The sequence below is a fragment of the Lissotriton helveticus genome, chromosome 7 (genome assembly GCF_964261635.1).
Source record: "Lissotriton helveticus chromosome 7, aLisHel1.1, whole genome shotgun sequence".
In the NCBI taxonomy this organism is placed as follows: Eukaryota; Metazoa; Chordata; class Amphibia; order Caudata; family Salamandridae; genus Lissotriton; species Lissotriton helveticus.
The window spans coordinates 4599921-4612301 of record NC_136068.1 but is presented as its reverse complement, the minus strand read 5'-3'; the positions used below and the strand labels follow the sequence as shown (position 1 = coordinate 4612301).

Genomic DNA, 12381 nt, shown 5'->3' with positions numbered 1-12381 from the left:
TTCTGCCCCCCCCTTCCCTCCTTCTAGGTACTTGTTTTCCTCCCTCCGAGGTTGTAATCAGCGCTGACTCCAGACTCCTGCGGTGATTCAGCGGCGGGGGGGGGGGGGGGTGACCGCACAGATCGGGGCAGAGCTCACCTCCTGCAGGGCAGGGGTTGCCAAAGTGACCCCTCGCCCGCAGCAGAGACAGGACCAGTCTCGGCGCCTATGACTCACTGTGTGATCTTGTGCTCTGCGGAGACCTGTGCAGCGTGAGTCCCTCCCAGTCCTATCCCTTGGATTAGTGCTCCTCATTTCATCCAGTGGGGCAGGCTCCCGCAGCAGAGCTTTCCCTCGGGTTACTCCTCATTTCATCCAGTGGGGCAGGCTCCCGCAGCAGAGCTTTCCCTCGGGTTACTCCTCATTTCATCCAGTGGGGCAGGCTCCCGCAGCAGAGCTATCCCTCGGATTGCTGCTCCTCATTTCATCCAGTGGAGCAGACCTCTCCTGGCCCAGCTCCCTCTCCAGCCTTGGACGAGGACCCGTTGCCAAGGAGGGTAATTGTTGTAGTCTTGCGGTTCCCATAGCAACCAGGAGCATCCATTACATCACGTGACTGGCTGGCCTTGCTCCCGAGAGCACCAGAGCTGAGACTGGGGTGGGGGCGGGGGTAGGGGCCCGGCTGAGACGTATGAGACACATGAGTTACTGTGTGTGAGGGTATAAGATGGGCAGGGTATAGAAGCAAGGCCTGCTGGGCGGGGGCGGGGGGTACAGGACAAGGAGGCGCTTCTGGGGGGGTCTACAATGAGGCACAGGGTAGGAAGAGGTACTGAGGACAGGTGCAGGCGGGAGGCTGTGGGTACCGGAGCTCATAAGGGGGGGGGGGGGGGGTACAGGATGCGCAGCGCTGCTGTGAGGAGGGTATAAGGGCGGACAGAGTCATTGCCCCTCGCGGCAGGGGCTTCCGTGCCGATTGCCCCTCGCGGCAGGGGCTGCCGTGCCGATTGCCCCTCGCGGCAAGGGCTGCCGTGCCGATTGCCCCTCCGCGGCAAGGGCTGCCGTGCCGATTGCCCCTCCGCGGCAAGGGCTGCCGTGCCGATTGCCCCTCCGCGGCAAGGGCTGCCGTGCCGATTGCCCCTCCGCGGCAAGGGCTGCCGTGCCGATTGCCCCTCCGCGGCAAGGGCTGCCGTGCCGATTGCCCCTCGCGGCAAGGGCTGCCGTGCCGATTGCCCCTCCGCGGCAAGGGCTGCCGTGCCGATTGCCCCTCCGCGGCAAGGGCTGCCGCGCCGATTGCCCCTCCGCGGCAAGGGCTGCCGCACCGATTGCCCCTCCGCGGCAAGGGCTCCCGCGCCTATTGCCCCTCCGCGGCAAGGGCTGCGCTGCCGATTGCCCCTCCGCGGCAAGGGCTGCGCTGCCGATTGCCCCTCCCCGGCAAGGGCTGCCGTGCCGATTGCCCCGGCAGCCCTTGCCGCGGAGGGGCCGATTGCCCCTCCGCGGCAAGGGCTGCGCTGCCGATTGCCCCTCCGCGGCAAGGGCTGCCGTGCCGATTGCCCCTTGGGGAATATTGATACTGTAATAATTCTTGCTAGAATCTCTTTGGAAGGTCTTAGATGTTTAGTTGTCTGCCAAAGTCCTGTAATAAATTGATCTAAATTCATATCCATAGGGAGGGGCTTTGGGTCTGCCCTCGTCTGCCAATGGCCTGTAGAGTGTAAATCTTTCAATCTAGGACCCCGTGTGGCGGTGAGTCGGCCCACTCAGCGCCAGGACGGCCTCCAGGGTAAGTTTGGTGCTATACAAATAAACTAACCCCTCGGCCGCGGCGCTAATTTCACCGCAGCACGGGGGAGTGGGGGGTGAGTGCGGTACCGCCATGCTTGTGTCGGAACCACCCCGTCATGAGTCACAGGCGGCCTGGGCTCATGACGGCACGGTTCGGTCACGGCCCCGCCCGCTCATTAATTCGCCTGCGCAGACGGGGAATTGATGCCGCGTGGGAGGAGCGGCAGCCGCATGATGGAACCACGCCGTCATGAGCACACGCCGCCCGTGGCTCATGACGGCGTGGTTCCATCATGAGCAGGGGTGAAACACTTCATCCGCTGGCTTTACTGTTCCGTAGTTGGCTACGCTGCCTGAGCACATCCTCCTGAAAATGTCAGCACATTGGTGGTTTAGTCCTTTAATTTTCCATGTTCCCTTTTCGGTAGGTCCTCATAATGTATTTCCTTCTTATTTGTGTGTTTTTAGAGGACATATTGCAGCTGCCTAGGCAGTACCACTTATTTCACCTGCAGTGTGTCGCTGCACATTCAGCCGCTGCCTCTCACCCAAGTGACCACCTTGACATGACATTGTAAGGGCCAGTGGAATTATGCCGCAGGAGAGGCCCAAATCATGCGGCAGGGTTTGGTAAATTCTGTGGCCAGAAAATCCAATTCCGTGGCATTAACCGCTTCCGTGTTGCAGGAATTTCAGCGCTGTGCTGAACATTCCAATTGCGGGTGTGGTCGTGATGGAACCATTCCGTCATCAGCACAGCTCAGCCGTGACTGATGACGGAATGGTTCCGTCACCAGCATCAAAGGGGTTAATGCTGCAAGTTTTGTAATAGTATCGCTTCATCATGTTTAGGTCGACTAGTTGAGACGAGTTGTATATACTTTGTGGGCCTCAGCACGCCCCTAGGCTTCCCATTGGCTGACTCTTGTTGCGCTCATATTCTTTCTCCCCATTGGTCCGTGGCATGCGTGCGTCAAGCCTCTTCCTGTGTTTAACCCTCCCCGAAAGAGTAGTTCACGTGAGCGCTCCAAGCTCCGCAGTAAATAGGCCTCAAAATCTTTCTCTTAACTCCTTACCTTTGCTCTGCACTCAAAGACCGAGATCACATGTCGGGCGCTGTTTCCTGAGGGCGCCTGTTTACTTTTCTTTTTAAAAGCTCGTCCGGCTCCACCCTAGTCTTGCGCCACAGGGACACAAACCGGTTCTGCCAGACCAGCAGAGCCTTGCATGGCTGTTTCATTAGTAGCATTTATCATGCAATTAAGTTCAAGCCTGGGGGTGAACACAGTAAAATAAATTATGATTAAGCTGTGGATAAAGCAAGCTTATTTATGGATTTTTAAAATTGTGATGTGAAATAAAATTGCAAAAAAAAACTAAAATTGTGCTTTAGTCTTGAATGACAAAAAATGCTCCCCAGTTACCGGTCAAAATGACCTATACTTTTAACGTATATGTCAACTATATGTTTGCTTCTTTAAAGCATTTGTCTTAGTTTTACCAGACCTTTTTATGCTTTTGTAGTCATTCCAAGGCGGCTTTAGTTTCGATGAACTTGAATAGTTGCCGGTGATACTCTAATCATGCCTGCCGTCTCTGCCTCCTCCTTTAGGCCCCGCCTCGTTGGAGCTCACCCCGCCCACTACGTTGCTTGCAGTTTCTATTTATTGTAAACCAGGTCTCTACCCTGAAAAGACCGAAGCGTCCTTTCAAGTACGGTTTCTGCAGAGAGCTACGTGTGCTTGCTTCTGGCTGAAGAATGCTTCTTGTCTGATGTCACGACTGACCGGAGAGACGACGGGATAGATGTGTAGTCGACAGCTGGCTTTCACTTTTTCTTTGGATGTGCAATATTGTCATCAGAGCACCTTCTTGTAAGGGTGCAAATGACCAGACAATCTACATTTTAGGTCAAGCTCCATGATCTGTGGTTCTGAGCTGCGTTCTTTCTTCCGATCTGCTTTCTTCCCGTTCTTCGTCTGTCCTCCATTTGCTCTCCGTGGTTTCTCGGAATATCAGTTTTGTTTGGTTTAGTTATGTTGTTGCAAGTTCTTGGGTCCCCGGCCCTGGTGAACTTTGTGTGCCATGAAGCCTTTTAACGTAGCACTTACTGTGCTAAACTGAAGGTGCCGTATGGAAAGCCCGGTGGGTGGGGGGGGGGGTCGTTCGGTGATTTAATGCTCTGATTACTTACCGGTAATCTTCATTACTCCAATTACTTACTAGTACTCTTCATTACTCTTTATTATTCCAATTCCTTACCGGTAATCTTCATTACTCTGATCCATAGCCTTAGTCCTCCTGCTTGGGTGGGCTTGGGAGGAGTGGGGGTGGGAGGCTCCTCTGGGTAATGGATAGTATTGAGGTCCGTATAGCAACTACCCTTCCCCACGGCTGTCGTCCTGAATCTGGGGACACCGGCCCGTGGACCTGCCCAGCCCCTGTCACTCACAGGGCTATTTACAATGGATGAAATGCCGACCCCGCCCCCCTTTTTGTAGCTATGTGTCCTAGGCGTGAATTGGACGCCAACTCGCGCATCTGATTTCTGCTGGAATCATGTGATCCCCCATACGCATGACGCGGTTGTTGGTGCTTTACACCCTGCGTGGTGCCGGATACGCTGCTTGATAGTGTAGGGTACTTGTTACTGGAAAGACACAGCATCTTCTTTGTTCTTTGGAGGGCTCCTTTTGTTGTACACTACTTCCACCTGCACAGTACCGCCTGCCCCATAAGAGCATGTGTGGCTGCTCCCTGGGGGGGTTGCGGCATGTTTGGCTGCTCCGGGGGGGGGGGGGGTGCGGCATGGAAGGAAGAGGTGTGGCGCCGCGGCCAGGGTGACTGACTCCGGAAGCTGGGGATCACGGTTCGATCCCTGGCACCGGCGGCAGGGATCTGCCCAGCACCATGTGACTCTGGGCAATAGCTTGCTTAATCTTCCCGACGGCCCCCAGCGCCTAGAGACCCTAACGGGTGATTATGCGCTTTACAAATGTGGATTATTATTTATTATTATGTTTGGCTGCTCCGGGGGGGGTTGCGGCATGTGTTGCTGCTCTCTGGGGGGGTTGCGGCATGTGTGGCTGCTCCCTGGGCGGGGGGTGGGGGGGGGGGGTTGCGGCATGTGTGGCTGCTCCCTGGGCGGGGGGGTGGGGGGGGGGGGTTGCGGCATGTGTGGCTGCTTCCTGGGGTGGTTGCGGCATGTGTTGCTGCTCCCCGGGGGGGGGGGGGTTGCGGCATGTGTTGCTGCTCCCTGGGGGGGTTGCGGCATGTGTTGCTGCTCCCTGGGGGGGGGGGGGGGTTGCGGCATGTGTTGCTGCTCCCTTGGGGGGTTGCGGCATGTTTGGCTGCTCCCTGGGGGGGGGGTTGCGTCATGTGTGGCTGCTCCCTTGGGGGGGTTGCGGCATGTGTGGCTGCTCCCTGGGCGGGGGGGGGGTTGCGTCATGTGTGGCTGCTCCCTTGGGGGGGTTGCGGCATGTTTGGCTGCTCCGGGTGGTGCGGCATGTGTTGCTGCTCTCTGGGGGTGTGGCGGCATGTGTTGCTGCTCTCTGGGGGTGTGGCGGCATGTGTTGCTGCTCTGGGGGTGTGGCGGCATGTGTTGCTGCTCCCTGGGGGGGTTGCGGCATGTGTGGCTGCTCCCTGGTGGAGCGGGGCATGTGTGCCTGCTTCCGGAGGGTGGGGCGGGCATGTGTACCTGCTCTGTGGGGGAGGCATGTATGTGTGCCTGCTTCTGGAGGGGGTGCGGGGCATGTGTTGCTGCTCTGAGGTGTGTCCCTTCTCCTTGATCTTCAGGGCGGTGCATCTGTGCCTGTTCTCTGGGGCGGATCATCTGTGCCTGTTCTCTGGGGGGATCATCTGTGCCTGTTCTCTGGGGCGGCGCGTCTCCCTGCGTCCTGGGGTGGAGCATCTGTACCTGATTCCTGTGCCTATTTTCTGTGGCGGGGCAACTGCTCCTGTTGTCTGGAGCGGGGCGTCTGTCCCTGTTGTCTGGAGCGGGGCGTCTGTCCCTGTTGTCTGGAGCGGGGCGTCTGTCCCTGTTGTCTGGAGCGGGGCGTCTGTCCCTGTTGTCTGGAGCGGGGCGTCTGTCCCTGTTGTCTGGAGCGGGGCGTCTGTCCCTGTTGTCTGGAGCGGGGCCTCTGTCCCTGTTGTCTGGAGCGGGCGTCTGTGCCCGTTGTCTGGAGCGGGGCGTCTGTCCCTGTTGTCTGGAGCGGGTGTCTGTCCCTGTTGTCTGGAGCGGGTGTCTGTCCCTGTTGTCTGGAGCGGGCGTCTGTGCCTGTTGTCTGCTTCATTTACAGATTCCACTCTGTGAGACCGTTGTCGCGACTCCTTGAGCACCATGTACAAGTCCTCGGCACACATTGTGTAAATGTTGTTCTATTTTTCGGCCACGAGGCGACACGGCTATCTATAGACCATAACAATGCTGGCTTGCCCAGGACTCGCTAGGATGATTTTCATTATAAATAAACAAGCATTTCCGGGTTTGGTTAGAGGAGTACTCTGCTGACATTGACCAGGTCTGTACACGCTGAAACTTCGGCCCAGCAGTTGCTGATATCTCTGCGAAGGGTGTCCAGCTTGTGACCGATCCGATCATGTAACCGTGGTCGGATCATCCAGTACGGGGGTTCGTGCCAGAATACACGCACAGCCGCAGACACTTGGGTTAGGGACTGCATAGTAGTAGTACGCCAGATTTCTATATTCTGTGCAAGAATCACGTTGGTTCAATAATCATTGAAAACGTCCCACTGTGTATTCCTTGTATATTTCTCTGAGAGCACGAGTGACTGAGCGAAAAGGTTCTAGGTCTCTTACCACAATTCCTGGGGAATTAGGCAACGAAGAGGGCACGACCAAGCTGATTCTGCTGGGTGAGGACCCTTAGGGGCTGCGGTGGCGGGGACTGGTGGGTGGTGCAACGGGGGGGGGGGGGGGGGTTTCTTGACTCTTGCTTGTGCATAGGGTTGTGTGTTCCTTGTCCACCTGAGTGAACAAACATGTTTGTGCATTGGGATGATTTCTTGCTAATCTGGGGCGGGGGTCTGTGCCTTCTGGTGCACAAGGGTATCACTGTTTCCTTGTGCACAGGGTTGATTTTTTTGCTTTCTTGTCCATGTGTGATTTATGACTTTCTTGTGCGCGGAGGTGATGCGTTGATCTCTGTGGTGGTAATCTGTATTTGCCTGTATGGCAACATCCTGTTTTTAGTTGCAAATCTAATGGTTTCTCGTTTTCCTGCAGCCCAGAGAGTGAAAGTGCGGGACGAGGTCACCGGCTTCGTGGGCCAGGATGTGACGTTGCCCTGCACCCTCCCCATCGATGACCCCAGTATTAAGATAACCCAGGTGACGTGGGTGAGGGAAGCTGGGGGCAAGAAGACCAATGTGGCCGTGTACAACCCGTCCTTCGGGACCAACCTGCCCATCAAGCACATCGCCTTCCTGCAGCCCTCGCTGACCGAGCCCACCCTGGTCATCACCGGCCTCCAGATGGCCGACGAGGGCGCCTACACCTGCGAGTTCGCCACTTACCCCAATGGCAATGAAGAGGGCACGACAAAGCTGATTCTGCTGGGTGAGGACCCTTGGGGGCTGCGGTGGCAGGGACTGATGGGTGGTGCAAGGGGTGGTTCTTGACTCTTGCTTGTGTATAGGGTAGTGTGTTCCTTGTCCACCTGAGTGAACGAACATGCTTGTGCACTGGGGTGATTTCTTGCTTGCTTGTGGCGGTGATCTGTGCCTTCTGGTGCACAAGGGTATCACTGGTTCCTTGTGCATAGGGTTGATTTTTTGCTTTCTTGTCCATGTGTGATTTATGACTTGTGCGCGGAGGGGATTCGTTGATCTCTGTGGTGGTGATCTGTTGCTTGCTTGTGCACAAGGGTAGTGTTTCTTGCTTGTGTATAGGGAAATGTGTTGCTTTTCCACTTGAGTGAACATGTTTGTGCACTGTGGTGATTTCTTGCTTGGTTGTGGCGGTGATCTGTTACTTGCTTGTGCACAAAGGGTATCATTGCTTGCTTGTGTATGGGGTGATTTAGTGTTTTCTTCTGCATGGAGTTGATTGGTTGATAGCTTGTGCACAGAGATGATTTGATGTTAGTGCACCAGCAGGGCCCAATTGTTTATACACTAGGGGAGGGGGCTGTGTTCATGAATGTTTCTCATACAGTACGCTAGAGTTTGACTGCTGCCAGTGCACTACGGTAGGATGGCTGCTAGGACAGGGTTGCTGCTAATGCTCTGGGATGGGTCGTCTGCGAGCATGGAAGTGGGGCGTCGTTGGTAGCGCGATGTGGGTGGTTGGCTGTCAGCACACGGAGAGGTTCACCTGCTAGCACGCCTGGGCGAGGTCGGATGCTAGTGCACTGAGGGGGTCGGCTTGTAGCATGCTGGGGAGGTTGGCTGCTAGTGTGCTGGGGGAGGGGTCAGCTCCTAGCGTGCCTGGGTGCAGCAGCTGCTAGCGCACTGGGGGGGTTTGGAAGGTGTGGCTAGTAGCACACTTGGGTGCGGTCGGCTGCTAGGGCGCCTGGGCGGGGTCGGCTGCTAGGGCGCCTGGGCGGGGTCGGCTGCTAGGGCGCCCGGGCGGGGTCGGCTGCTAGGGCGCCCAGGCGAGGTCGGCTGCTAGGGCGCCTGGGCGGGGTCAGCTGCTTGCACACCAAGGTTTGATTGCCAATGCATGTACTAGGCCATGGCTGCACCCATGCGCAGTTCCCAAGCTGGGGCAGTGGTGTGAATCTACTTTGTATTCTCTGCTACGGAAGGTCGCTGCTGGCGTTCAGATGCTCGCGTTCTCTTACCGCCATTGAATGCTTTTCTCCATTGGTTTCCAGCTGAACCCACAAATAATGCTGAGGCCGTGCCTGGTGCAGTTGGAGACCAGCAGATTACTGTGGCAAACTGCACCTCAGCCAATGGGAAGCCTCCCTCCGATATCACGTGGCAATCGGTGGTTCCTGGCAACGTCAGCACAACGGTGACCAACAACACCGACGGCACCCTCACCGTAAACAGCCAGTACCGCATCTTCCCAACGAGCACAGCCAATGGGAAGACGGTTACCTGTGTCATCAGCTCCAGGACAGCCAAGGTTCCCCAAAGTATCCCGGTGGTACTGTCCATACAGTGTGAGTATATCCGTCCTCCCCTCTCCCCTTGAATGGGTTCCACTGTGGTACTATTCGTACTTTGTGAGTGTGTAGTAGGTCATCCCCCCCCCCTCCAATGAGCCAAGCTGTGGGACTGTCCACTCAGTTTGTGTAGCAGGTCACCCACCACCTCCAAGACCTGAGCTGTGGTACCATCCATAGTGTGTGTGTGTGTGTGTGTGTGTGTGTGTGTTAGTAGTAGTTTACCCCCCTCTAAAGAGCCCGGCCGTGGTACTGTCCATTGTGTGTGTGTGTGTGTGTGTGTGTGTGTGTGTGTGTGTTGGTGTTAGTAGTTTACCCCCCCCTTCTAAAGAGCCCGGCGGTGGTACTGTCCATACAGTGTTTGTGTGTGTAGTAGTAGTTTACCCCCCTCTTAAGAGCCCGGCGGTGGTACTGTCCATATTAGTTATGTTACCTTTTTGATACAGCGCCGGGACGCCCTTTAGCTGGGGCAGCTGTGCGCTTAAAAAATCCAAATAACATAACATACAGTGTTTGTGTGTAGTAGTAGTTTACCCCCTCTTAAGTGCCCGGCGGTGGTACTGTACATAGTGTGTGTGTGTGTGTTTTTGTGTGTGTGTGTGTGTTGGTGTTAGTAGTTTACCCCCCTCTAAAGAGCCCAGCTTGGTATTGTCCATAGTGTGTGTGTGTTGGTGTTAGTAGTTTACCCCCTCTTAAGAGCCCGGCGGTGGTACTGTCCATAGTGTGTGTGTGTGTGTTGGTGTTAGTAGTTTACCCCCCTCTAAAGAGCCCAGCTTGGTATTGTCCATAGTGTGTGTGTGTTGGTGTTAGTAGTTTACCCCCTCTTAAGAGCCCGGCGGTGGTATTGTCAGTACTGTGTGAGCATGGAACAGCTCGTCCCCCCTCTAATGGCTAATCTTTGGTACTGTCCATCCAGTGTGTGTAGTAGTAGCTTATGGCCCCTCCAAAGAGTCTGTCGGTGGTAGTCAGTACTGTGTGAGCATGGAGCAGCTCTCCCCCCCCCGGTAAGGGCTCATCCTTTGCACTGTCCATACAGTGTAAGTGTGTAGTAGTAGTAGTAGCTTTCTCCCCCCCCCCCCCTCCAAGGAGCCCGGCTGTGGTACGGTCCGTGTCCATAGTGTTCACCGCTTTGAAGTCCTGAGCTGTGGTGCTGTCCGTGCAGTGCGAGGGTGCGCGTCGTGGCCCCCACGGAGCACCAGCTTGAGTTTATAGCACCGTCTGCCCCTCGATGAGCTATAGAGCGCTGGGTGCTGTACAGGCAGTGAATGCCTCGCTTCAGCACTGCCCCCTCTTCCCATAGTGTTAATCAGTCCTGCTCTCCAGGGGTTGAGTGTCCAGCTGAGAACTTGGGTGGAGTGGACCCCGCACAGTGGCCCATTCTGCGAACTCTTACACACCCCATTCTAGAGCCTTTTGGGCGCTACAGTCCGCAGTGGGTTATGTCGCCCCTTGGCTTTGAAGGCTCAGTCCAACGCTGAGTATTTGAAAGCCACGTTTCCTTGTTGGAGGAGGGGTTGGTGGACGCCACCCTGCCTTGTCTCGGCCCCCAGAAGTCTCGGTCTTGCCACCAGGCTCTTTCCAGGGGTGGCTATGATTCTCCCTTTAACTGCTTGTTCTTTTTTTTAGACCCCCCGGAGGTGAACATCATGGGGTACGATGACAACTGGTACATCAACCGACAGCAGGTGGAGCTGAAATGTTCTGCCAGTGGCAACCCCCCTCCCATCAAGTACGAATGGAAAACGTAAGTTTACTTAAACATGGATTAAAACGCTTGCAGGGGCAGTGAGTTTTCTTGTGAGCACGTCTCTTGCACAAGGCTTTCCTTGATGTCCAATCAGTAGTTCAGGGTATCTTCTGTGGAATCTCAGAGTATCTCAAATGTCGAATCTTCTGTGAGCATTGCAGAGGAATCCCTGGTAGCATAGCGATGAGGGTCTGTGGTGGATAGAGATTCCATGCTTCGGTCCGCAGTGGCTACCATGTTCTCTCACCGTTTACCTAATGCCTTCCTGGACTCATCCCTCAATGCCGTGTGCATCTCTCTGTGCCCTCTTTCTTGCATTCTTAGTCTTTGTGCCCTCGTCTGTATCCTCTTCATCTGTGCCCTCGTCTGTGTACTTTTCATCTCTCAGTGCCCTTGTCTGTATCCTCATCTCAGTGCCCTTGTCTGTCCTCTTCATCATCTCGGTACCTTTTCTGTTTCCTCTTCATCTGTGTCTTCGTTTTTGTCCTCTCCGTCTGTCCTTGTCTGTGTCCTCCTGGACTCTGTGCCTTAGTCTCTCCATAACCTGGTCTGTGTCTTCTTTGTCTCTCCGTGCCCTCATCTGTCTTTTTTGTCTCTCCGTGCCCTCATCTCTGTCTTCTTTGTCTCTCCGTGCCCTTGTCTTTGTCTCTCCGTGACGTAGTCTGTCTTTTCTCAGTTCCCTCGTCTGTGTCCTCTTCGTCTCAGTTCCCTCGTCTGTGTCCTCTTCGTCTCAGTTCCCTCGTCTGTGTCCTCTTCGTCTCAGTTCCCTCGTCTGTGTCCTCTTCGTCTCAGTTCCCTCGTCTGTGTCCTCTTCGTCTCAGTTCCCTCGTCTGTGTCCTCTTCGTCTCAGTTCCCTCGTCTGTGTCCTCTTCGTCTCAGTTCCCTCGTCTGTGTCCTCTTCGTCTCAGTTCCCTCGTCTGTGTCCTCTTCGTCTCAGTTCCCTCGTCTGTGTCCTCTTCGTCTCAGTTCCCTCGTCTGTGTCCTCTTCGTCTCAGTTCCCTCGTCTGTGTCCTCTTCCTCTCAGTTCCCTCGTCTGTGTCCTCTTCCTCTCAATTTCCTCGTCTGTGTCCTCTTCGTCTCAGTTCCCTCGTCTGTGTCCTCTTCGTCTCAGTTCCCTCGTCTGTGTCCTCCTCGTCTCAGTTCCCTCATCGTCTCAGTTCCCTCATCGTCTCAGTTCCCTCATCGTCTCAGTTCCCTCATCGTCTCAGTTCCCTCATCGTCTCAGTTCCCTCATCGTCTCAGTTCCCTCATCGTCTCAGTTCCCTCATCGTCTCAGTTCCCTCATCGTCTCAGTTCCCTCATCGTCTCAGTTCCCTCATCGTCTCAGTTCCCTCATCGTCTCAGTTCCCTCATCGTCTCAGTTCCCTCATCGTCTCAGTTCCCTCATCGTCTCAGTTCCCTCATCGTCTCAGTTCCCTCATCGTCTCAGTTCCCTCATCGTCTCAGTTCCCTCATCGTCTCAGTTCCCTCATCGTCTCAGTTCCCTCATCGTCTCAGTTCCCTCATCGTCTCAGTTCCCTCATCGTCTCAGTTCCCTCATCGTCTCAGTTCCCTCATCGTCTCAGTTCCCTCATCGTCTCAGTTCCCTCATCGTCTCAGTTCCCTCATCGTCTCAGTTCCCTCATCGTCTCAGTTCCCTCATCGTCTCAGTTCCCTCATCGTCTCAGTTCCCTCATCGTCTCAGTTCCCTCATCGTCTCAGTTCCCTCATCGTCTCAGTTCCCTCATCGTCTCAG

General features: G+C 55.4%; 1 protein-coding gene across 2 annotated transcripts in view; it reads left to right on the top strand.

The window, feature by feature from the left end:
* The window catches only part of NECTIN2 (nectin cell adhesion molecule 2), a 210121-nt gene that overhangs the window by 17676 nt on the left and 180064 nt on the right, over window positions 1-12381 (top strand). For both annotated transcript variants that reach the window (XM_078651271.1, XM_078651270.1), the window contains 3 exons: window positions 7012-7344; window positions 8603-8896; window positions 10526-10643. In XM_078651271.1, coding sequence (XP_078507397.1) covers window positions 7012-7344; window positions 8603-8896; window positions 10526-10643 — 745 coding nt within the window. The remainder of the gene's footprint in view (window positions 1-7011; window positions 7345-8602; window positions 8897-10525; window positions 10644-12381) is intronic.